General features: G+C 39.9%; 1 protein-coding gene across 5 annotated transcripts in view; it reads right to left on the bottom strand.

Annotated features, from left to right (window-relative positions):
- Positions 1 to 27,272, bottom strand: part of PTK2 (protein tyrosine kinase 2) — a 282,084-nt gene that overhangs the window by 194,694 nt on the left and 60,118 nt on the right. For 3 of the 5 annotated variants that reach the window (XM_058564996.1, XM_058564995.1, XM_058564998.1), the window contains exon 1: positions 16,677 to 17,009. The exons of the other annotated variants lie outside the window; for them this stretch is intronic. In XM_058564996.1, the coding sequence (XP_058420979.1) occupies positions 16,677 to 16,776 (100 nt within the window). In that variant the 5' untranslated portion in view covers positions 16,777 to 17,009. Of the gene's footprint in view, positions 1 to 16,676; positions 17,010 to 27,272 lie in introns of those variants that run through there. 5 annotated transcript variants of the gene reach the window in all.

Raw genomic sequence — 27,272 nt, forward strand, 5'->3', positions numbered from 1 at the left:
CACAGGAAATCTCATGAGGCGATCTGGTGGATCCACCATACCTTGTAACAGATACTTCTACTGCAGCTTCTCTGGGACTGACTGGCAACGGGGAGAGTAAGAACGTAGGAGGAAGTCTATTTCCTTATCATTCCTGTTGTCATTCAGTAAATGGTAGCTAATGTGATGAAGAAGAATGGATGGAAGTGTGGCTAGATGGAATGGGTGCTTGGACAGATGGATGGGAGGCTGGGTGAATCTGTGTCCATGACATGACCCCCCAGGTCTCCTGGAAATCACAATAGTAAGGACTGTCTCCCTGGAGCCAGGCTGAGTAAGTCTGTGCCTGATTCCTAATTACTTCTACTGAGCACATAAATCATGATATACTTTCTCAAACACTTCTTTGTACTAATCGTAAATTTCCCAGATGAAAGAAACATGGTTAAAATATTTTTTTGCAATATTATTTTACAATTAAATTATATATTTAAAGATGTAAAGTGAAATTAATTTATTAAAGCAGATGTTAAAATCAATATAGGAAAAACCTACATTAAATAATTTCTTCAGCACTTAAATGCTTCTAAGTTTATATCTAATACACTGCATATAGCATCAAAAAGCTTTCCTTAGAAAGAAACTACCTCAATCAGATTCCTTCAAACAGTAAAACATCACGAGACTTTCTGCTGGGGGATGGAGCACTTCTGCCGCACCTCTTCTTTACAAATGTACTTGGCCTACACAAGCTTCAAAGCTTCCACGTTCTCCTTGTCATGCTCCACAATCACATTCCACAGCACTCTTACCTAACAGAGTTCCTGTTTTCCTCAAATTTCCTTGCGATCTTCTGTTCTTAGTATTTTTTCAAAGTTGACTCCTTGATCCACTGCAATTATCTCCAGGCACTGTACTCTGTACTGGGTCTCAGAGCCTTGGGATGATTAGAGATGGTCAAGCATGCAGCCACCCCTTCGTGCCTCTTAACTCTTTCACATCTGATCCCCCTTTAAAGCCACTTGCCAACTTGAAGGAGGTTTAAAAACTGAGTCTAGCCCTCTGTAATGTTTATGGAGATAAGGAGGAACTGCCAGAGGACGTTAAGAAGCTGCAGCCAGTAGGTTAGCAGATAAACCAAGAGTAATCACTTAGAAACCAAGTCAAGGAAATGTCTCCAGAAGAAAGAGGTGTCAAACACACTACCTGGCCAAAATAAGAACCTCGGCATTTGGTAACTTAGAAGACACTGGTGACCCTGAGACAGTGGTTTCAGTGCAGTGAATGGTGGGGAGAAAAGACTGATGAGAGTGTGTTCCAGAGAGCGTGTAAAGAAAGGCGGTACAGACAGGAAATATAAGGAACTCACGGCATTTTGCTGCAAAGGGGAGCAAAGACACGGGGGCCCATCTGAACAGAATGTAGGGTCTTCCTACTGGCCCTGCTGTCTGGCACGTGAAGACCACACAACCAACACTGACCGGAAACCAAGTCAGGTGACTCTGCAGATGTTCACTAAACACATAATTAAAATACATAACTTTACTCAAAGATCGCATATGCCTAGTCTCTATTAAACAAGCCAAAATTGAGTTCAAGTTTTACAAGGTAAAAAACAAAAACATAAACAAAAAGCCTTTTACTAAGTATTGCCAATGTGTTAGGTACCTAAACAGGTTTGTTATAATATCTCATTTAATTTAATCCTGATACAAATCCTGAGACGTAAACATTAACCCCAATATACAGAGGAGAAAAACTGAGACTCAAAAATCAGGGAGTATCGGGGTCTGGATTACCCCTCGTCCCCCAAACTAGAAAACTGCACACAACAAAGGAAGCAGCTGTTTCCACACACTGGACACAGGCAGCACGTGACTGTGACCCCTGAAGGAGGGCAACAGATGAAGTGAGACCTGGTTCTCTGCCAGGAGGCAACTTCTGGTCTGCAGTGTAGAGAGGGCAACCCAAACAGAGCCCAGCGAGCTCAAGAAGAGGGAGGCAGGGCAACTAGACTCCACCAGGAGTCATGCAGAGAAAAAGTTCCAAACTCTCCATGAAGCTTCCCTTGAACATTTGGGCATGAATTCATCAGTTCATTAAAATAGTCTTGTCTAGTAGTTCACAATGAAAAATTAATAGCTTCTAAATATGTTTAATAGGCTTTGATCATCATCTTAACATTTTAGTCTCTTAAAACCAACTCCCAGCACTTAGTTAAAAAAATTAAATTAGGAGTAGCTATGGTGTCACGATGCTGAGACAGGAGACAGAAGGACTACCTTTAAAATCCTGCTCCATGAATATTTACGGTTAACATTTCAACAAGTCATTTAACCAGACTCTCCATTTTTGAACTTGCAAACAGTGTGGTAATAGCATTGATTTCACAGGATTATCAAAAGGATTAAATATAAATACATGTACAGAGACCATGAGACCTATAATTTGCTATATAATATGGTGATGACATGCCAACAATTAAGCTGCAAACACTTGTATACCAGTCACTATGTGGCAGGATCATTCTATTAATTCATTTGATTCATCTGATCCACACACCAACCCTATATGGTAGGTCCTTTTCGTAACCTTATTTACAAATGAGGACACTGAGGCATTGAGAGGCTACGTAACTCACCCAAAATTATACAGCTACATGTGCTGGCTCCAAAGAATGCGCTTTCACTGCCACATGAGACGCTTGCTACTCCAAGTATGGTCCACGGACCGGCAGCAGAGGCATCACCGGGAGCTTGTGAGAGCCCCACCACAAACCTACTCAACCATAATCTGGGGCCCGCCCCGTGGCTTAGCGGTTAAGCGTGCGCGCTCTGCTGCTGGCGGCCCGGGTTCAGATCACAGGCGCGCACCGACACACCGCTTCTCCGGCCATGTTGAGGCTGCGTCCCACATACAGCAACTAGAAGGATGTGCAGCTATGACATACAACTATCTACTGGGGCTTATGGGGGAGAAAAAGTAAATAAATAAATAAAAAATCTTTAAAAAAAAAAAACCATAATCTGTACTTGAACAAGATCACCATGCGATCCCTATGCAAATTTTGTCTGGGAACCACAGCACTAAGCGACCTGTATGAAAAGTACTAAGTTATATTGTTTTATTATAATTTTCTTTAGCATATTTATTCACTTTCCACCTACTAATTCACCCCTCCCCCCAATGCAGAGTAGATTATGTATAAGGCACTCTCCTAGGCAATCAGGGTAGACTAATAGGAAAGAGACAGAGTGATCATCAGGATAGGGTGGGCAACAGGAAACAGTCCCTGCCCCTACTGCCCTCCTGAGAAAGACCATCACAGGCAAGTGCACTAAGAACGTGCCGCTAGTAGGGATGCTGGGAAAACAACAGGTACCGGCCAGACTCAGGGCATGGTCAGGATTCCTACAGAATACGAGTTCCAAGTTGGGATCTTGAGAATGGGTATATCAAAAGTTATATCCAACAAAAGATACAGTTGCAGGTGGAAGTGAGAGTGATCCAGGGAGCCACAATACAAAGGCCAAAGGGCTTGAATATAAACGGCAGGGAGGCAAGACAAGACCCAGCTCTAGAGGCAGGTGGGGAGCCTGGCTGGTGTTAGGATATGCACCTGAGCAGCAATTAAGTCCCTTTAGACCAATCAGAAGGCTTTGTTATAATCCAGACAGCACTAACTATGGCCTGAGAAGTGGAAAGATTTGAGAGCTATAAAAAACCAAGAGGATTAAACCAAGATTGATTAAATCGCATGTGTAGGACTAAAGGTGAGAAAGTCAGCAGCCATTTTTCTGGCTTGGGCAACTGAGTGGGAAAGTAATACCATTCCACTGAGATAAGGAACACAAGAGGGGCAGATACTGTTTGTCTGGGGAAGGGGGATGGGTAGGAAGTAATAAGATTAATTCGGTTTGGTATTTCTTACTGGGAACAGGGCAGGCCTAAATGCCTGAATTCTTACCTAAGTGCAAGAACTCATGCCAGAAGAAGGAGGCGCTTCTGTTAAGCCTCGAGTTAAGGAGGGAGGGGGAAGCAGGGAACTCTGACTTCTGCAAGTTTACTCTGGAAAGGGGACTAAGCCTTGGTCTGCCGAATCTGCTCCCAAGCTAGGGGGAGGGGGATCTGATATTCTGATTTGGGCCCTTGGAAGCCTTTTTCAAAAAAGTATAATTTCATAGCTATGACTGAGTCTTTGTACTCCTAAGGAGGAGACCAATTTACCTTTGGGAAAATACTCCCGTGGGCTCTCTCTCTCTTTGGGGAACACTTTGCAAAATCAAAACAGCAAAATGGCAGACTCCCAGTGTGGAGTTAAACTGCTGTACATAATAAAGAGTGATTTTCCTAATAAGCAGAGATTGATTTGGACTGTCTGGTTTGGAACTCATTACGGTAAAGGCCACTCATGAGACAAGAAGATGTGAATCCAGAACTGGGGGCTTCCAGAGGTTTAAGTAATTATTTATGCAACATTTACCATGCCAGGATTGTTTTAAGCACTTAACAATGAAACCACTTAATCCTCATAATAACCTTATTTTCTCCACTTTCCAGATGTGGGAACAGAGAAGTGACTTGCCCAAGGCCACACAACTAGTACATAAGACTCAAAGCCAGGCAGTCTACCTCGAGACCACACTCTTGCTCCCCTAGTCCTGCTGCTTGTGGGTTTACTGGGTTTACATCTTCTCCTGAAAACTTGGTCACTACCAGGGCGCACTGCTGCATGGCAACACACAGCTGAGTGGCAGCACTCTCCTATCATCAGTCTTTACCAGGCTCTACTGGCCTCAGCCAAGCGCCACCTGCAATTCATCTCTTTTTTTTTTTGAGGAAGATTGGCCCTGCGCTCACATCTGTTGCAGATCTTCCTCTTTTTTCCTCCCAAAAGCCCCAGTACATAGCTGTGTATCATAGTTTTAGAGTTGTAGCTCTTCTATATGGGACGCTGCCTCAGCATGGCTTGATGAGCAGTAAGCAGGTCCGTGCCCAGGATCCGACCCGGCGAACCCCGGTCCACCGAAGCGGAATGCGCAAACTTAACTGCTACGCCACCTGGCCAGCCCCCAGCTGCAATTTATTATTGCTACTATCTGCTTTTTCATAGCCCCTCTGCTTCATCTATTCATTCATTCATGCCTGTCCCCTGCAGGCAAACAAATGTGCCACACTTCCATGAGATTAATTACTTCTAAAAATATTTATTGAGCCAACTACTAGGCTAGGCACTGTAATAGATGTGTGGATACAGAAGGTGTGGTACAGAAGGATACAGAAGAAAAAAAATTTAAAAAAGATATAACCCTACCCTGAAGAGCTTTCAGCCTAGTCAGGAGATACAGATACATACACACACACACGATTACTTAATTACAACTGTAATAAGTACTATTTAAAAATGACAATTGTAGTAAGAGCTGTAAAGGAAAAGACCAAAATCATGATATAATTATTATATCACAGCTGCACTGGGTGCTGTACAGAGCAGAAAAATGGCCATTTCAGTGCTGGAAGGAGGGAGAGGTAGCCACAGGGGCTTCAATATTTGGGAACCTTCACTCTGGAAACCCTTATTCTTTGGTTGCAGAAAATGTTCTTGCATCGTTTCTTTGATGATTTTATCCTTTTTCTCTTTCTGCAACTCGCATCATTTGGATGTTGGGCCTTCTAAATTCAGCATCCTATTCTCTTTTTTTTTTTTTTTCCCTCCAAAGCCCCAGTAGATAGTTGTATGTCATAGCTGCACATCCTTCTAGTTGCTGTGTGTGGGACGCGGCCTCAGCATGGCCGGAGAAGCGGTGCGTCGGTGCACGCCCGGGATCCGAACCCAGGCCGCCAGCAGCGGAGCGCACGCACTTAACCGCTAAGCCACGGGGCTGGCCCCTATTCTCTCTCTTTTATCCTTCAGTTTTCTTTCCATGTTCTGAGAGATCTCTTCCACATTATTTCCCAATGCTTCTACTGAGTTTAGTTCTGCTTTCTTACTTTTATTTTTCTTGTTCTCTGAATGTACTTTTAAAAAGAATTCTGTTGGTCTTTCATGGATGCAGTATCTTCTTAGCTCTCTGGAGATCTTACACTGAGATTTAAATTTCTTCTTGCTCTTTTAGCTTCCTTCTGCTTGCTGTTCCATCTTTTTTGTCCGTGAATTGTTTTCCCTGTTTTGATGGAACAGCCTGAAAGCAGAGGCTGTCTTTAAATACCGGGTTGTCTGTCAAGGAATCCTGTGCCTGAGGGCGACTGACGGCCCATGTGCTAAGCACATTAGCAGACACTCACCTAGAGGTCCCTGAAGGTCAGAATCTGCCTATTCTCTTGGCCTGTCTCCTCAGAAAAGAACGTTTCCATCTCCTCCCAGGGTCGGGTAAAAGCCTCCTCCCAGGATTCTGGGGGCCAAGGAGAAAAAAAGCACACCTAATTTCTCCTCATCCCCAATTCTGAGTTCAAGAACACGTTCAATGTACTATGTTTTAACAGAAATTTTCCATAATAAAGTTTTTAAAACTATATATGCAAACACCCACAATGGGGAAAATAATGTATCACAACAGCATTTCAACTGCTATGGCTTTGAAGACTTCACTGGTTAGGTACTTCCCTCAGAATATTGAGACTAAATTATGCGCCATTCCTTTACTTTCTATGGGCAAGACACCCTATAGATTACAGGACAGCTAAAATTTCACCTAAATCACACAAATAAACCTTTAAAAGCAGCCTATAAATAAAGGCTGGAAATCCTACAGAAGAAGCATGTATGTCTCAGGGAAGGTTTACAGGCAGTGACACCTGAGCAATGTCTTGATTAAGGAGCAGTACATGTTGCTTAATAAAGTTAAGAACGGTTCCTGGCTCCCCTCCTCACAACTATATGACTCTTCAAGTACTATAGGTTCAGTATCCGTAAAGTGGAAGTAATAATACCGAACCTGTGAGTTGAGATAATAAGTGTAAAGTGCTTAGCAAGATGTATGAAACAAAGTTAGCATTCAACAGATGACAGCAGTTGTTAAAGAGGGATGACCTAAATTCTCTAGGCCAAGAAAACAGGAGTTCTGAGTAGGATTGTTCTCTAAATGGAAATCCCGCAAGACCCTCCCCTCCCCCATTTAATTCATACTTCAAAAGCCCCTAATCAGTATCTTTCCTGTTATGCTTCATAGCTTTATGAATCCTTCTCAATTTTTTGATAAACAACAGATTATCATTCTTACTATGACAAAATCTGGTGTATTTGAAATGTATTATTAAATCCAATAACCAAATAAAGCACAAGTGTTCTTGTAGAATTTTCTTCTCAATCTTGTCCTATAAAAAAAAATATGATTTTTCAAAACTGAAAATATCCCACCAGTATACCATTCTATCATGAACTCACATAAAAGTTAAAATAAGAAGAATATTCAACAGTCTGGGATTGTTATCTTCTCAATGATCCTGTCAACGTTACAAAAGAGTAAGATTTTTACAGTAAAAAAATTAATATGAATATATGATATTCTAGCAGTATTTTGTTTCTTTAAAAAAAAAGTTAAGCAAACAGACCTTGGGGGACATACAACATGCTGGCATCACCCTGGTTAACAAGGTGTTGGTTTTTTCCTTTTTTAATAAGGGAGACTACATACATCTTTCAATATAACAATTTCTGGCCAATGTAAGTATAAGGAAAATTTATATTTACATCTCCCAAACTCAATATATAATTTTAAACAAAAGTATGTGTGAAGAAGTCTCAGGTTAAAATCCAAATAAAATTTGTAGGACCTCAAAATTACCTATAGAGTTTAAAAAGCAAAGTGTCAAACAATGTGGGGAACTTATCCTTGCAAGTGACTGCTACAGGATGATGCCTCTTACAGTAGCATACAACGGCATTCAGAACATAAACAATGGGAGCGTAAGCAAAGCTCCAGTGTGCACTGTTTCCACCCTGAAGCACCAGCCACTGCCAGAACTTCATCAGACTGTCCCAACTGCAGAGCCACATGCAATGACTGAGCACCTCCGGAACTTCTTCCCAGTATGACACTTCGCACGAGCTGCCCCTTCATCACCAAAATCCTCTGCTCCAACCTCTCAGCCTCCTTCCCCAACTTTCTTCAAGCCTCAATTCTCCTCCTCACTTCATAATTCTAGGAAATTGCCTTCTTTTTAATTCTAAGTTTTTGTCTGCATGCTTTTCTAGCAAATTTATTTAATGCTACATTACTTTATTATGCACGTAATGTTTAGTGAATAGCATGCACATTTTCCACATAAAGCAACTGTTAACCATACTGTCTGGTAATCAAGAAACAAAATTTTAAGCATTTAAAATTTTACATTTTAGATTTTGTTTATATATAATCTCTTCACTGGGTTTTAGGAAACTGGTTTAATGTTTTCTGTTGATGTATATAATTTTCCCTTTGCAAAACACAACAATCCCTGATTTTCAGAAATGCAATGTTAAAATGGGAGATGCATTTATAGTCTAATTTTAATAGTTCTGTATTAAAGTACAACTTGTAAAAGGCACAAATCTTAAGTGAACAGTTCAATGACTTTTTACACACACACATACATATACATATGTGTGTGTATCTCCATCCTTCTGACTACCAGCCAGACCAAGATACAGATCATTTCCATTACTACTTTATCTTCACGTCCCTTTCTAATTAATACCACCCACCAAATGGAACTACTATTCCCATTACTGTCACTATAGGTTAGTGTTTTTTAAACTTTATATAAATTAATCATGTAATTGGAAACATAAGGGAACACTTCCCAACTTGTTTTATGAAAACAGCAGCACCTTAATATGAAGACCTGACAAAAGGATTACAAGAAAAAAAATTACAGACTGATATCCCTCATGAAAACAGACAAAATAATAAACAAAATATTGCATACTGAATCTAGCAATGTATAAACAGGATAGTACATCACGATCAAGTGGGATTTATCTCAGGAATGCAAGATTGGATTAAAACATAATTCATCACACAAAAAATAAAGCAGAAAAATTCATATGATCAATTCAATCAGAAAAATTCAATTCCGAAAAAGCATTTGACAAAATTCAACACCCTCTCATGATTAAAAAAAAAAAACACCTCTCAGAAAACAAGGAATTAAAAGGAAGGTTTTTCAATTTGATAAAGGATATCTATAAAAACAAAAAAAAAAACGAAGACAAAACTAGAGCTAAATCACATTTGACACTGAGCACTTTCTTTCCAAGGTCGGAACAAGACACGAATGCCCCCTCTCCACTTCCATAATGAAGGTCCCAGTGGAGGCAAAAACACAGGGCAAAGAAATAACAGGTATAAAAATCAAAAACGAAATTTTTATTTGCAGATTACATGATTATAGATTTCTCTGGATTTTCTACTTGCTCAAGTAAACCACCAGAACTAATAAGTGAATTTACAGTAAGGCCACAAGATAAATAAGATAATTTATTTCTATATACTAGGCCAAGAATTGGAAAATTAAACTTAAAAACCAAAAAATGTCCTTTACAATAGCATCAAAAAACATCAAGACCTCCACACTAAGATCCACTACTCACTGCTAAGAGAAATTAAAGACCTACATAATTGGATAGATACACCAGAGGTCTCGATATTGTTCACAGGTCATTCTCCCAAATTGATCTATAGATTCAACATAGCCCATCAAAATATTACAGGAAAAAAAGTAATTCAACTCCAGAAACTGCTGTAACTAGTAAAACTTCCTATCCATAAGCCTGCAAATTCAACTGAATACTGTGAACAGCTGGTAAAAAAAATTCACCACCATCTATGAAAATAAGAACACAGAAAATGAACCACAGCTACGTGAACCACAAAACAAACCAAAGAAAAAGTTTACTACCGCTAGTTTCTTTTCAACATCAAACTCCTATAAAATACTTAAAACTTGACTCATTTTATACAACTTTTCAGGAAGAAAGGTATAAAAATACAAATGTGTATCACTTCAAGAAGCTAAAGAATATATACCTAAACATAAATCTAAAATTATGTGAGCTACATCAATAACATTATAAAATTTGCATAAATCTTACTTAAATACAAAATTAAAATATTCAGTGATAATTGTTTTAAAGTTAAGATTTTTCTTTTTGAAAACTGATAAAGCTATGAAATACACAAAACTGTTGAATTTACAATAAATTTCTTACAGTTTAAACAATTACAGATGAATCTGAAATCAAAGATTTGTGAACACTAAAAATCAGTGTCACTAACCATTAAAGCACTAGAAAGAATGCAAAAGTTTTCTTAATTTTCACAGAAATCTCCATAATCCTTCTTATTTCCTTCTCATGATTTAAACCTCTGTTGTTCCAAGCAGACAAGATGATTTACTTCACTGATTCATTTGTTCTCTACAAGAGTCCACTATGTATGAGGCACTGGCATGTACACCGAGCAGGACTGGCAGGCTCCTCACCTCTAGGGTGTGCATTTCACTGTGGACAGCAAACAATCCAACAAGAAACCACACAGTATGTTAGATAGTGACAAATGCAAGGGAGAAAGAGAAGAGGGCGAGGGGTGATGGCAGGAGGATGGTTCCATGTTAAATACGGTGGTCAAAGAGGACACAATCAGGGATTTTCATATAATGTATTGTCCACATAATGTACTGGACACACCAAGTGTTGAGGAGACTTGGTGGTGGTGTGAGGGTGAGAGATGGATGGAAGCCGGGGACAAAAAGCATGAACTGGGGACACATTTTCCCTACCTCACTGAGAAGGTCATATTTGGGCAAAAACCATACATCCAACTGAAAGCTCTAAAACTGCATATAAAGAGAATACTAGGGAAACTAGCGGCCTCTTTCCCAAATGTAACTAGAACAAGTGAAAGAATTTAAGAGACAAATTTTAATACCCACTGTATTATTTTTGTGGGCAAGGGAGTTGATGTTATTAATATTCAAAATAGGAATGAAAAGGGAGTTTACCGTGTTCTTTTGGTTAAGACATCAGAGGCAAAGATGGACCCTTCACAGAGAATACACATGCCAAGCTGTCTTCCTTATTTTTCTTCAAGCGTTGCCTAAGTTCTAAGGAACTTTCAAGTTTCCTTCACTACTTGTTGGCTCCCCCATCTCCATTCCCTCTTTGCAGTGACAGAGACACCTATTACTTTCAGATTCTTTATCAGAAACTCATTTATTCAATATATCTACTACATGCTGGGGACACAAAAACATTACACTAACATTTACCAACAATTAATTCACTGTGACGTGAAGAGTTTAACAAAGGAAAGAGCGCTATGAGAGAAAATCATCAAGGAATCCAAGCTGGAACGGCTAGGGGTTCACAGGGGACCACAGGGAAACTGAGGGGAAAGAGGTGTCCCAGGCAGAGGGAAAGGCACCCACCACCTGAAGAAGAATTCAAGGTGCTGAGAGATGACACCTATGGCTAAAGACAGCGAGGGACAGAGGCAGACAAGGTGTGCAAAGCCACGTAGGGGGATGAGGCTCCCCAGGAGAGGGAGAAGGGTGCCAAGTAGGTGGATGGGGACAAGACAAAAGGCCTAGGACTGACCCTGGGGAACACCAATCTTTAGGGGCAGGGTGACAGCTCAGGAAGAAGAGCCCCACCCCTCAAAGAAATTGGGTGCAAGATCAAGCCTTTCCTACTCCCCCCTCCAGTAACCTTAATGTAGCTCAAACCGTCATCATTGGAAAGGCCCATGTCCTCCCAAACACCCCAAACATCTTCATTTCTCAGTGCCTTTGCATGCAGAATTCTTATACACGGAGTACCCTGCCCACCCTCTCCACTTGAATCAAACATCACTTCCTTTAGAAAAATACCCCAGATTCCACCAATTCAGGACTTTTTTTTGACTGAACAATTATTGAGGGCTGCTGTGTCTGACCATATGGATTCAGAAAGTAATAAGATCTGAACCTGGCCTGCAAGAAGTTTACAACCAAGTAACGCGAGACAAGCAAAGAAAGCTGAAGGAGTTAACTCTGCCCGTGTGTGCAGAGTTAATGCACAAAGGCGCCAGGGCCCAGCTCTGTGGTCCAGGTGGCAGAGAGGAGATGGGCCACGTGCTGGAGTGGAATCCTGAAAGTTTCACATTTAGGAAGAAGGAAAGGAATGTTCCGAGCAGAAGGAGCAGCAAAAGCGTAAAGGGGCATGAAGAGGCATAACCCGGCAGGGTCCTTTCACAAAACTAACTGCCCATACAGCTATGCGGCTGGAGCCTATTAGAGGCACCGTGGGAGAGATAAAAGCAGACAGGCGGGCAGTCTCTCGTGACATCACCGGACATCAGGGTAGGGGGAGAACGGACTGGAACTCAGCTCAGCCTGCAGTGAGGGCCTACTACGTGCCAGGCACCATGAGTTGTTCCCTGGGCTGTGTGCTCATAAAACTTAGTCACTCTGGACAACATTTAATACCTTTTACTATAAATTTATAGATATCTAGATATTTACATAAATATAATTATATATTTATATGCTTCCATATAAATACATTTTTAATCTGTCTCCTCCACGAGTCAGTTAGCTCCGCAATCTGTCAGACCTGATGGCCATGATCCCACAGGAGCGACAGAGGACCAGGGGGGTCATTCCCAGGGAAGCTATCAGACTCGAGGAGCCTGACCAAGACACATCTGCTGAGAGAACTATAATGTAGCATGTGTGACCAATTCACTCCTCTCACTGAGCTGTTTTCAAAGCATGTGAATTAGTTAACCCTGTACAGAATGATTCATTCATGAAGGTAATATTCATTTGTGCCAATTACTTGCCAATAATCCCTGACTGTGTTACATTTACCATCTAGCAAAGAAGACAGAAATCAAATAAATACAATATATAATGATCAATCACAGTAAATGCTGTGCAAGACCAGAAGAGAAAGCTCAGAGAGGGAATAACGGAGAGAAACTGGTTTAGACTGAGAAGGATAAGAGATCATTTAAGCTGAGACCTAAAAGATGAGTAGGGGTCAGCTAGGCAGAGAAGGAAGAGAAGACAGTTCCAGGAAGAGGCAACCCCCAGGTGCAAAAGGCCTGAGAGGAAAGAGCTTTGAGTATTTAAGGCACTGACAAGTCAGAATAACCACACCACTGATGAGCACAAGAGGCGAAGGGCCTGAAGCTGGAGGAGAGGAGAGAAGCCAGGGCAGGTGAGGCCTTGCAGGCCGCGTGAAGGATCTGCGATTTATCCAATTCTAAGGAGAAGCCACTGGGGAGTTTCTTAAGAAGGAGAATAGGGCCAGCCCCGTGGCTTGGTGGTTAAGTGCGCGCGCTCCGATGCTGGTGGCCCGGGTTCGGATCCCAGGCGCGCACCGAGGCACCACTTTTCCGTCCATCCTGAGGCCGAGTCCCACATACAGCAACTAGAACGATGTGCAGCTATGACATACAACTATCTACTGGGGCTTTAGGGGGAAAAAATAAATAAATAAAATCTTAAAAAAAAAAAAAGAGAATAACATTGGATTTACGTTTCTACAAAGTCACTGTGGCAGTCGTGTGAAGGATGAACGTGTGAGGAAACAGGAAGATCAACAGGAAGCAACTCCCACAGCCCAGAGAGACATGAAGGTGGCATGCACCAGAGTGGATGCCACAGACACAGGCAGAAGGTGAGGAATTCAAGAATTATTTTGTATACAGAATCATCAGGATAAAAAGATGGATTCATTATACATGGAAGGAGGTGTCAGAGAGGCATCCTGAGTCTGTGACATGAATAACTGCATGGATGGGGTCCAATATGTTTATTAAGACAGGGAGGATTTGGGGAGGAACAGATTTCAGGGGCAAAAACTAAGGGGCTCATCTCTGGCAGGTAAGTATCAGATGCTTATGAAAAATACCCATGTAGATATCAACAAGCAGTTAACCACTGGAATCTGAGACACAGAAGGGAAGGTGGGCTGTACACAAAGCAATTTGGATGGATGGATGGAGTTTAAAATATTGATACAGAAAAAGCATGACTTCAACCACAGGATCCAGAACTGCACAAACGAACTATTAATAGTATATTCAATCTCAATCCACTACTACAAGATATAGAAAAAATCAACAAACACACTTATTCCTCACAACCAATCTCTGATCTCTCTTTAATCCTTCCCAATCTTCCAAAAAGATGAAACAAATAATGTATATACTGATATAACCAAAAAACTATCCAAGCAGGGCTTTCTGAATTCAAAAGCCTTGCAATCAAACACAGCACTGTGACCATTTACATTTACTTCAATACTCTGAATTGAAAGTCTCTTTAAGCCTAGGAAATTATGATATAGTTGAACACATGTTTCGACAAAGTCCTCTTAAATATGTTAAAATATAATCTTCCATGGGTGGGATCTAAGGTGGATTCTTTACACCAAATTCAACAGTACCATAAACTTTATTATAGAAAAGATCCCATAGTGTTTTAAGAATACTTTAAAGGTTTCAATTCAAAGTATACAAATATAGGTCTGTTCTATTATTTTTAGCCTGTTCTAATAAGTATTTTATACTTATTAAATTGTCTTCTTAAATTGGGACATAGCTGTTTTTTGAGGTTAATGTGACTGACAAAATCAAATGTGAGGTTTAGAATGTCTAACCGCAAGTAGAGATTTGGATACTCTTTGGATTAGAGTTTTTTAGTCTTTATCTACAAGTCGTAACTTTTATGCTTGAAAATAACCAATTCAGCCAATTCCTATAGACCAATATCGTTGTCTTTAACACATAGCGAAATTAACCAGAATAAAAACCTAAGGTTTCCTGCCTTTCTGTCCTGGTGCAAAAGGGTAAGCCGAGAAGGGGAGAGGAAGTGCACCAAGATGCCTGCGTGCAGCGTGCTCACTGTGGAAGCAGTGTGCTCTGCCCCGCGAAGGGAACAAGCTCCTTAGTGTTGTCAGAACCTCCTCCTGAACAATCTAAACACAAAAACATTCACCTATGGAGATGACCTGCTCCAGCCCTACAAACAGACTGATTCTGACTTGGATGCTGTCTTACCTTTTCCCATCTTCTGCATGTCTGAGCTCTGCTCTCGTGCCTAACCCTGACCTCTATCAAAATGACATTTCAGTTAAAAACGCCTCTACTCATTTGCTCTGCCAGTCCGCAAACATAACAGAAAAATAAGTTGTCTGGATCAATTACTTGGGATGAACAAAAACACTACAATCTCTCTTTTCTTCCAAAGTTCATATTTCTCAAGTCACTTCGAATTTTTAAAAAATCCAGTAGCTGATTATTTAATATCACATTGCTACTGGATTCATAGATCTTGAATCTAGCTTAGCTTTCTGTGAGCGAAATCAGAGCCTTACTGTTAAGGATCAGGGCTAACAGAGAGCTATCACACAATGGAGGTGGCATTATGCAAACGAATCCCAGCAAGTCTAGGAAAAGACCAAACTTTCAACAAGTATAGAACTCTTCGCCTCTGAGCACTCATTACCAGTCATGCTCAATCATGTATACAGTCCTGAGGTGAGAAACTGCAATTCTACAAAGTTCCCATACCCAACATCCTTTAAAATTCAGGAGTTTGAATTTAACTCCGCAAACTCTTTACTCTGAAGATCTTATTATATAATCAAGTGCCAGGTGCTTTGTTCAGAGAGCATCCTACTAAAAGAGTTCAAACATCATGTTTTGGAAATGTTTAAAAGCCTAGAAAAGAATTAATAGATGATGACGACAACTCAATAAATGGAAACCACTGTAATGGTGAAACTGTAGTTTGGTGCTGACACATCAATATCCTGGTGGTACTAAAACTGCTAACCGAAGCACTGAACCGACTCAGTCTGAAGCTCTGCTTACAATACCACAGCTCTTTACCAAGTGCAGCTTCCTCCTTTTAAACACCTTTTCTAAGTGGAGTAACATGATATTTAAATATATTTTTTAAAATAATAATAAATACATGTATTAAATTCTTCATTAAGGACTTTATCTCTCAGGTTAAATATTCACTACTACTTTAAACAAAGCAGCTAAATGTTTTCATACATGCTTTATATGGCATTTTTAACTTCTAAACATGCTTCCAAAATACTGTATTGTTACAATGAAAATGCCACATTTTATATTTTTATATAAATAAAAACCCTAACAACACTAAAATGGAAAATTGTTTATTCACAGCATTGCTGACCATTAGGGATAAGCCCATCTTACAATAATATGGAGTTTCAAATCAAATACACAATCTTTACAGAGAGTAAAGAAAATCAATTTTTGCAATATGAAAATTCATGTTACTCTTTTTTCTTACAGTCCTATAAGTTAAAATTAGTCTCTTTATTCTTGAAAAACTCCCACATCACAGAACGAATATGGATGTCTTGATTAAAACACACAACATAAAACTTTAAAAGACATGGGACAGAGCAAAAATAAGACAGTTTACTCACTTAAAATGCATTTCCATAAAAACGGAATTTACTATTTTATTTACTGTTTGACAGACTGTAATTTTATTTACTATTTGAAAAGCTGTCTAATTGGTTTTATGCAATAATTGCACACCCATACCACACCAATTTCCATTTTTTCCTTAAATTTAATTACAAGTCTACTTGAAATAAATTCTGAAAAACTCTTATCCACCTTTTTAGTGCAAAAGAATGAATTTAAATAAAATTTAAACTGAACAGATTTTTAAGTTATTTATACCTTTAGCCCAACACATTGGAAATGGACTACAGCCGCTCTTCTCCATACAGATGGCACCTGCTGGTTTCAGGGCCCCTCGGCCCGCCAGTTCCAACAACATAAACTCAGTCCTATAAAGATCAAGCCAGGAGTCCGCACACCAAGTCCCAGTTCATCGCTCCCACAGGATTTGCTTTGATCCACAAGCAAGACTAAGTTTCCCCTGTGTGCTCCTTTTTCTCAGAGCTTGAAGCAAAATTGGGAGGTGTTCCTTCTGTAATACTTTCCAGCAGCTTGAAGAATGCCTCTCAGTTACAGAATCTCCTCTCAGTTACAGAATCTTCTCGTGCTTCCGCAATCTGAAACACAGACCATCCTGGCCAGATTAAGCTACTGAACAGAATGAAACCAGCTAGTAACGTGACCCCATGGGTCTGTGTTCCTAGATTCATTCAGGGAAGGGGAGAGAGAGGGAGGGGAGAGAGGGAAAGAGGGAGGAGAAAAAGGCAGCCAGTAGCCAGCACCTTATTAATATGCTAATCTCACCCTTGTGTTCAATTCATCTGGCAGACTCCTGTTTACAAACCTGACAGGCAGTCCTAAAATTGAGTAAGCTACAAATCAAGTCTGACCCAGCCATGTCTGTAGATGGCTCCTCAAACCACGTTTGTTTTCAAAGTCATGCTTTTGGCATTTTCCCAGCCTAATTCTGACCTTACAGTTAAAATAATTACCTTGATGAAATAAGAATAATTTTGAAAAAACATCCTGATCAACATTAAAAACAAGTCTGTAAAAAATATGTCCAGAGGAACTCTATTTTTGAGGTAAAACATTTTTCCAGATTGATACTTTAGTATTAAGTTTGTAAATTCATAAAAACTAGAAGACATAAAAACAAGAATTTGAGGTTGCCAGATTCTTTTAAAATTAGCTTAGGGAATACTGAGAGATACAAGATGCATGGTTTCTTTTCTTAGCTTCAAAATATAAGTGAGTAATAAACTCACTGAAGAAGTAGGACAGAAAAATAACAACCTGTCCTAGCAACTTTTTAAAAAAAATGCAAAGCTACTCATTTTTTCTATTCAGACTGAGCCATAGTCAAGGACATCTAAAAAATTTAGTAATTTGAACACATTCCACTTGAGCAGTAAGATAATAAGCAACTAGGATGCTGGGGCTTTTGTTGTCTGAGCATACGTAATACACATTCAAGCTCCACACAGTTTAGCTCTCCTAATGTATAAGTGATTTTGTTAGTAGTAAATCCCATAAACTAATAAAAAATCAAATACTTTACTTAACTGAGAACATGACCGAGGCTTTATGAAATCACTAACTTCTGAAAACAAGAACTAAACAAAGTCTGAGAAAAGGTATGCATTTGTGTCCAGTGACGCCACCGGACAGTTGGTTTCGTTTCTAACATGCTCCTCTTGATGATGGCTTTGTCTCCAGGCTCCTAATAGTAGCCAGAGCTCAAGTGACCTCTTATACGCCCCAGTGAAAACACATCATTCACCAGTGTGAACTCTGACCCCAGGCAACACTGGGAAGAACAAGAGCTCCAGAAAAGCACAGGCAACCAAGCTAGAAAAAGAACAGAAGAAACAAGCAGATAGACCAATCAGAATACATGAAAAATACCGTCTGCTTCCACCATGACTGAGGAGAGCCAGCAGATGAAGGCCTACTGCTGCCACGGGAAGCACCAAAGCAACCCATGGACGAGTCTGACACCTGGCTCAGCCCCACGAGAATGGCTTAGGGCTTAATCTGAACCATCAACTAACAGACTGTGCAAATAACCCAAGCAAACTGTGAGTCTCTCTTGGAACTTACGACTCTCCAAAGTTAAAAAATAAAAGCTACCTTTACGAGTTACCGACGATATTCTACATATCAGAGAGCAATTCCTCTAATCTTCACATCTAAGCACAATCAGTGCTGTCACATCCCTTTTAAAGACAAGTGAAGACAGGGTCATACAAGCAGGAAGAGGACAGCATCAGTGAGCCCACCCACTACCCAGGAAGCCAGAGGTCTTCACATATACCACGCCCCAAAAGGGTTTTTGAGCCAGACTGGATAGATGCCACGGTACCACCTGCCCAGAGAAGAGAGAGGCTAGGGCTAATGCAGGGGCACTGGAGGAAAGGACAAGAGACAGACTCGGGAACTTTTTAGGATGTAGAAAGTGAGTGTGGAGAATGAGGAAGAGGAAAAGCTGTTTCTGATTTTCAAGTAACCAGTGGATGGCAGCTTTCTCTCCCACCCCACCAAACTAATTTATATTTTATTTCAATATCCAAATATCCCCTCCTGACGTACAAGGTCCTGAGGGTATAAAAGACGACGAGATACAGAGAAGCATAAATTCCTCCAGGCCAGAGAGCACAGCGGCTGACTGATGAAGCAGAGCCCAGACGCAAGCAGGAGCCACAGAAAAGTTAAGAACCGATCAGGCCACTGCAAGCAAGGGCAGATGACAGCGAGAGAGCGGAAGAGGAGGAAGCTGCCACTGCCAACAATAAAAAAGCGCAACTACGCAGCGGCTACTGTGCCAGATGTTTTTATATATAAAACAATCATGTTTACTCCTTAACGTAATCCCAGCAAAGCAGTTCCTTCCCCATTTTTACAGAAGAGGAAAGTGAGGTTCAGAGAGGTGAAGCAACTTGCCTGAGGCCAAAGAGCTGAAAAATTACCCAAGTACTAGCTAGCTTGGTGAGGTCGTTACTATTTTCTTCTTGCTAAATTTGAAAACAAATTATGCTTTTAAATTCCCAATCCATGACACAGAACGGGAATGACCTACAGTTAATGGCAACATAAGTGAACAAAGTAGTCCCTTTATGCTCTTATTTATGAAATTCTATATACTGATATAAAGGCCATCATTCATTAAAAACTTCTGTAATTTTTAAAACAAACTCCTTATAGTATTAGTACAGCTGAAAGCAACTCCAGAAGTCCTACTTCACAAGTAAACTCTTAATTAAAATTCACAAGAAAGATTACTATTTGCTCAGACCCCAAACCTTGGTCATCCTGGACTCCTCTCTTTCTCTCTTACCTCAAAGCAGTCCACGCAAATCCCATTGTCCCTGCCTTCAAAATATATCCAAACCATGTACTTCTCCCATGTCAGGCTGCTGCCCGCTTCCACCTGGAACACAGCTACAGGGCTCCTCCTGGTCTCTGCTTCCGTCTTGCTGCCCTACACTCCACCCTCAAGCAGCAGCTGCACTGACCCTTGCAAAGCACCCATCACACCACTTCACTCCTCTGCTACAACTCAGTGACAGTTTCCCAGTCCTCCCAGAACAGGCACCTACGCACTTAGCACAGTCTGCAAGGCCCCGTTCGAGGCGGCCCCTCTCCTGTCTACACCCTACATCTCAGCCTCATTTCCTTGCTCCCCTGGTTTCCTTGGCTGCAACCCCACTGACCCCCCTGCTATCCTCTGGCCATGCCAGGCATGCACCCACCTCAGGGCCTTTACACTGCCTGTCCCTCTAGGCGGGACACTCTTGCCTCAGATATCCACATGGCTCACTCCCTTTCCTCTGCCAAGTCTCTGCTCAAATGTCACCTACTCCACGAGGCCTATTCAGACCACCTCGTCTAAAATTGCATGGTCCACACCCTCACCCTGCTTCGCTTTTCCCACAGCACTCACAACTTCTGAAATACCCCACGACCTGTTTGTACACTGAGTTTACTGTCTGGCTGTCCCCACTACAAGGCAACCTCCACGGCAGGAAGGAGTTTTGTCTGTTCTGGACATAATGTCTCCAGGGCCTTATCACTAAAATGGTTAGTAAGACATGGAGGCCAGATTCCACACATCCTTCTGTCACCCATAGGTAATGAGCAGAAGGCAGAGGGAATTTCTACTTTGCTTTATAGACCACAGCTACCGAGGAGCTATCTAGACATTCTAGACGTCAGAGCTGGAGACTAGGCTCAGTGAGAGCAGGGCCTGCCTCGGTCTTGAGCACTGCTTCACCTCCAAGACTCAGCACAGGGGCTTGATAAATAGTTACTGAATAAGGTGAAAACCTTGCTTTTGCAAGAATATAAGAATGGAAGAAGAAAAATTGACAAAATCTAAGAAAACCACATGGACCGCCTCTTCCCATCCCACATAAAAGAGAAATCACGCAACTGTAGTATTGATACTCCTATCAGAACTTCCACTGCAAATTTACTAGAGCAAAAATGACAACAGCGTGTGAGATTAGATAAAAGTTACTAGAAGGCTAACAAACAACGCTATGAGCAAGATGAGAAAGCAGAAAAAGTAATTCCAAAACCCTTGATACACTATACAATTTTGTCCAATCTGGCTTCCCTACAGAAATCTCACCTAAATGAGAAAGTCACTGGGAAAGAACTATTAAGAAACAAACTGCTTATAAATGTCACCAACAGCAGATCACAAAAACACAAGTCTGACTTTCACATTTCTCATATAGGTCTATGGTTTTATTTGTTTGCCTTAAGTAACACCAAAACTTCAGGACAATACTTCTTGGAAGAGTCAAGTGTTGGTAAATGCTTTTATGTCAGCTAATAGGAGGAATGCAAAAGAAAAATATAATTCATATTATATATACATAATTCAAAATTTATCTTCTCTTGCCTCTTTAATGTTTGAATCAAGAGTTACCGATTTAAACAAAATCAACACTTTTAGAATATGGTACCCTCCATTAGCAACTGATAATTACAATATACCCTAACTTCCACAAGTTAGGTATCCTATTCTAAGCTTACTTCATTTAAGACTCATAGAATTATCATTTCTGTGTCATTGTGTCTCACTGTTACCACCATAAAAACAGAAATAATTTTTCTGAAAATTTTACTCTATCAACAAAAATTATGACTTGGTGGGGACTAAAGAAATTTAGTCATAATAAAGGATATAATCACCTTCTGAAGACAAATAGACAATAGGTCTCAACACAACATTCTTCAAAAGGTGATGGTATTGGTATTATTTGCTTTCCCTGCAAAGCTTCATAATAATTACTACACCTCCCTCCGCTTCTCTGGAGGAACCCCGGGGAAGCTGAGGGAGAACCTGAATTTGTAACTGGAAGATGCAAAGGGGCCCCAGTTCTACCTGTGAGACAAAGAAAGAATCATTTCACCACCCAGAACCTCAGTCTGTTCACATGTAAAACAAGGACAATGACAATACCTAACACTTATTGAGTACTGACTACATGCCAGTTACAAAACAGCATACTAGAGACACTGATAATAATGAAAAATAATGATGACGATATAATGATGACACCAAGTTAATGCTTACTACGTGCCAAGCCCTGTTCTAAGTACTTTTAAAATCCTGACTCACCTAGTTATTAATAACTAACCCCATGAGGTAGATTCTATTACTCCCATTTCACAGATGAAGAAATTGAAGCACAGAGAGCTAAGTAACTTGTTCAAGGTTACAGAACTTCTACGTAGCAAAGCTGGAAATCAAACTCAGGCAGTCAGACTCTAGTCTGCATTCCTCACCAATGTGCTACAGTGCCTTACACCTATTTTCTCAAATAATACTTCCAACAACCAACTAAGGTAGATGATGTTATAACCCACATGTGACATGTGAACAAATTGAGGAACAGAGAAATTAAGTAACATACTAATATCACAGCTAACTGGTCAGTGGCAGGGCTGGGATATGCACCTGCACTTGAACACCAGCCAGCCCACACACACAAACCACCACCTATAACGTCATCTACCTCTAGATGCTGCAAAGGTTTCCAGAGAGATTCAGGCCTCACTCAGCCTACAGAGGATGCCTGAATCACAGTGAGGTCCAAAGAGACAAAGGAAGGAAGAGAAGAAACGTGCCCACAGACAGAATATAAGATAGATCAGCTGCTCTCATCGCTGTGCAAAACCCTAATTCACCAAATCCTGAAGCTCATGTGACAGTCATCTGGTGTCAGCAATCCTGCCCTGGTACAAACTCAGTTACGAGCTATCGCAGTACATGCTGGACATGTAACCAGTACCTGAGAGATGCATCAAAATCACCAGGAAATAGAACTAGTGAATTAAGCAGCACTGAGATATACGAAATAAAAGAGAAAATGCAATTACAAAAAGGCAGAAAATTCTGAACTTATTATTAATCCAAACAATATTGAACAAGTATTTTCACAGACACTAATTAATGGCCATTTCTTATTTGTTTTGCCATATAGGAGATCAAAGCTAAATACTAGGTTTAGAAACTGCTGGGAGGTTAATCGTCATCAAGTTTAAAAGAAAAATAAGACGACTCCTAAAATCTGTAAGGAGATGCCACTTTAGTTTTCCAAATATAGTGCTAGAAGCATCATAACAGAGGACAGGACAAGAAACTCACCAAAATTTTCATGCTAACTATGTATGTTATAAAACAGAGGGGTTTTTGTTTATATTGACCAACCAAAAGGCAATCAAGTAGTTTTTCATCCACTCCTCAAACCAACTTTGACATTTTTATTTTACTGAACGTGCATATACACATTCAACTTATTTTATCATTTCATCACCGTAAATTTTTTTAACTTACACATCCAATTTATCCCTACTCTGATCACTCACCTTATTTAATAAATAGCAACAGTACCAAAGGACTGCCATTCCACGCTGGGCTGCTGCTTAGAAATCAGGCTTTGCAGCGGCCGTCACACAGCTCTAGTAGGAAGGGCGGCTGGTGTCCAGAGGACCTCTGGTGGTGAATGTGAGTCTCTTATACAAACTACATGCCTCAGCTAGAGTGACAAATCAACAATCTACACTTTAAATGATCCCTCATTATGACCTGAAGAAGGAAACTGTTTCTACAATTTGACTCTATATGCAGCTTTCAAGAAATATCAGTAGCATCTAGAATGGATCCATTAAGCCTTACTCTAGCCGTATTCTGAGTAGAGACATAAATGAGATAGCTTCTCTTCTTTCCAAACACAGCCACACAGTGGCTGGTTTTGTCATTGCCTTTCTCTATGCTTTTGGCTTTGTCACACTGGTATCAAGAGCTATTGTTCCAACTTAGCAAGTAATTTATGGAGGCATTTTTCCAATTATACCTCAAATTTTTTATCATTAAAAAGTGTTAAAACCAACTTCACACCTATTAGGATGATTACTATTAAAACACACAAACAGAAAATAACAAGTGTTGGCCAGGAATGTGGAGAAACTGGAAGCCCTGTGCACCAGTGGTGGGAATGTAAAATAGTGCAACTGCTACAGAAAACAGTATGGAGGCTCCTCAAAAAGCCAAAAATAGAGCTACCATATGATTCAGCAATTCCACTCAGAGTATTCATCCAAAACAAATGAAAGGAGAGTCTTGAACAGATATTTGCACACCCATGTTCCTAGCAGCACTCTGTCAAGAGGTGAAAGCAAACCAAGTGTCCATAGATGGCTGAATGGAGAAATAAAACATAGTGTATATATACAACGGAATATTATTCAGCCTTTAAAAGGAAGGAAATCCTGTCACGTGCTACAACATGAACGAAGCTTGAGGACATTATGTGAAGTGAAATAAACACAAATACTGTATGATTCTACTTATTTGAAGTATCTAAAGTAGTCAAACTCATAGTAACAGAGAGTAGAATGGTAGCTACCAGGAACAGGAGAAAGGGGAAAAACGGAGTTATTTAATGGGTACAGAGTTTCAGATTTGTAAGATAAAAAGTTCTGGAGATCTGTTTCACAACAATGTGAATATACTTAATACCACTGAAGTGTATACTTAAAAATGGTTAAGATGATAAATTTTATGTTATATGTTTTTATCACAATAAAAAAACTTAAAAAATGTTAAAATCCCTTTAAAAGAGTGAATCTCATTTATATCTTATAACAAATCAGCAAATATGATATAATTACATCTACTTTTGTAGGTGAGGAAAAATGCTTTGAGATGTTAGGAATGTACCTAAAGTGCAAGAAGCGGGAAAAAGAGAAAGACAATAACCAGTTGTTGACCAAGGACGTGATGCTCGTCCAACACTGTACAAGGGGGCTTTATGTGGCTTTTCAAAAAAAGTTAATCCTTAATAAACTTTGAGATAATTACTGATAAATATACCATTTTCAAGAAAGAGGAAATTCAGGCACAGAGAGGTAAAGGACTTGGGATAAGTCAGCCCTTGAAAATGTCAAAGCCACATGGGACTCCAAAGCCCAAATCATTTCATCTTAAACCTCAAAGCTCAGTGTTGTCCATTCAGTTTATTTCAAGTATTTCCTGAATCCCAACCTGGGCACATACTAGATATGTGACCTCAGGCACTTTTTTTTTTAACCTCTCTCTATAACTTGGTTTTCTCATCAGTTAAAGTTAAAAATAGCATCTACCTTTCACAGTAGTTATAAGAAGTATTATAAACATGAAGGGCTTTGAGAGAACTTCATTATTAGTGCATTACTCTGCATTTTCTGTGCTGGTGCAATGAACTGAGCACTAGGCATCCCAAAATAATTGGGACAGAGACCCAGCCCCTCAAGAGTGCAGAGCCCAGGAGAGAAGACAAGCACGTAAGTCACAGTACCCACAGTTCCAGCTTCTAGTAGATTGGTCTATGAAACTTCCAATAATCTCCTTTAAGGTTTAAGGCAGTTCGAGGCTTAAATGATCCACAGGTTTATTTAAAATACTGAAAAACTTGGAACAGCCTACATCTTCTATCAATAGAAGGGGAATAAGTCAATCAAGTTTGGAAAATTATGTTTGCTGAAAATTTTTAATTGACATTGGAAAATACTCATTAATGAAAAAAGCATAATATAAAAAGAGTAAGGCAACTCTCAGTCCTAAAATGCAAAGATTTTCAAGATATATATTTTTTAAGTAATAAAAAAAGGTATAGGGGCGGTCCGGTGGCATAGCACTTAAGTTTGCGTGCTCTGCTTTGGTGGCCCGGGGTCTGCAGGTTGGGATCCCGGGCGCGGACCTAAGCACCGCTAATCAAGCCATGCTGTGGCAGGCATCCCACATATAAAGGAGAGGAAGATGGGCACGGATGTTAGCCCAGGGCCAATATTCCTCAGCAAAAAGAAGAGGACTGGCAACAGATGTTAGCTCAGGACTAATCTTCCTCACCAAAAAAACAAAAAAAAACAAGGTATAGAAGAGTCTGTACAGTGTGACATTTCGGGGTAAAGCAAAAGAAAAACACATGTACATATGCACTTCCTTGTGTATGCACAGAACATATCTGGAAGGTTACACAATTATGAACAGTGAATCTTCTAGAGAGAGAATACAGTAGAAAGAAAACAGGGTTAAAGAAGGGGCGATTTATGATTCATCGCATATTCATTTGAATTTTGTACCATGTATATTTCTGTTCAAAATAATAAATGAAAATAAAAAGTAACTATTTTAAAGAAAGAATATCTAGTGAAGTCACCAATATTTAGCAAGTAAACAATCCTTTCCAAATAACACACCGCTGGTCAAATAACAATCAAAAAAGAAATTAGAAAATGTTTAGAACAGACTCATAATAAAAACAGAACATCAAAATCTTTAGGATGCAGCTAAGAGTACTTAAAGGGAAATTTATAACTTTAAAAAGTGCTTATATTTAAAAGGTAAGAACATCAACTGTCTACGTTTTTACCTTAAGAAACAAGAAAAACATGAGCAAATTAAACCCAAAGTAAGTAGAAGACAGAATAAGAAACGGTGCTGTATATTAGAGCATGTGGCAAAAGGAAAAATGAGTAATACTGATCTTTATTTAAAATTTTGGTATCTTGTTCATCATGGATTTTTTGCATTAATTTATTATTTTTAAAAATACTGCATTAAACTATTATTTATCTCGATTACTGATTTTTTTGGCGGCCCCACAAATGCCTCACCAGAGTCCTGGCCCTGCCCACACACACACATTCCCACACTCCACTGTCTCCCACTGGCCCATCCTCCTCAAGCCCAAGGCTCCCCTCACCCAGGGCATATCACCTAGGGGGTTTGTCAAACTAGAAATATTTCTGCTCAAAGCATGTTAGATACAATCATTCAATTTTAAAAGTTTCCTTCTGAGAACAATAACAGTATTTAATGCTTCTTTTTCAAGGACTAGACCACAGTAACTAAACTGTCAAAGCCTTATCTATTTTATTTGAAACAGTTACAATGCATTTTTTACACTGGACCAGCAAACTCTTGAATTCATAAATGCTTGAACTTACATAAAGGAAGCAAGTCCTAAAAATGTGTTAGCAAAATCAATGTTTGATTATGGATATTTGCACCTCCTCTGATATAGCAGAAATCATACATTCATTCGTTCTGATTCTAGTCCAAAGATCCTGAATAACAGCAGCAGCAACTCAAATCCACAAGCCAGGCAGAACCCCATCATGGCTAGATAGCTGCAAAAGAGGAGAGTTTGTTAACAGCTGACTGATTAAAAAAGGGGGAACCAGGAATCTTTTAAAATCAGGAAATTAATCTCTAACAATTCTAATAAAAAAATAGATTTGAGATTTCTGAATCCAAGATGGATGCAACAGTAGCAGTAGAACAGCATTTCCTGAGCAAAGTGTGAAAAGTACATAAAA

The sequence above is a fragment of the Diceros bicornis genome, chromosome 21 (assembly GCF_020826845.1).
Source record: "Diceros bicornis minor isolate mBicDic1 chromosome 21, mDicBic1.mat.cur, whole genome shotgun sequence".
Taxonomy (NCBI): domain Eukaryota; kingdom Metazoa; phylum Chordata; class Mammalia; order Perissodactyla; family Rhinocerotidae; genus Diceros; species Diceros bicornis.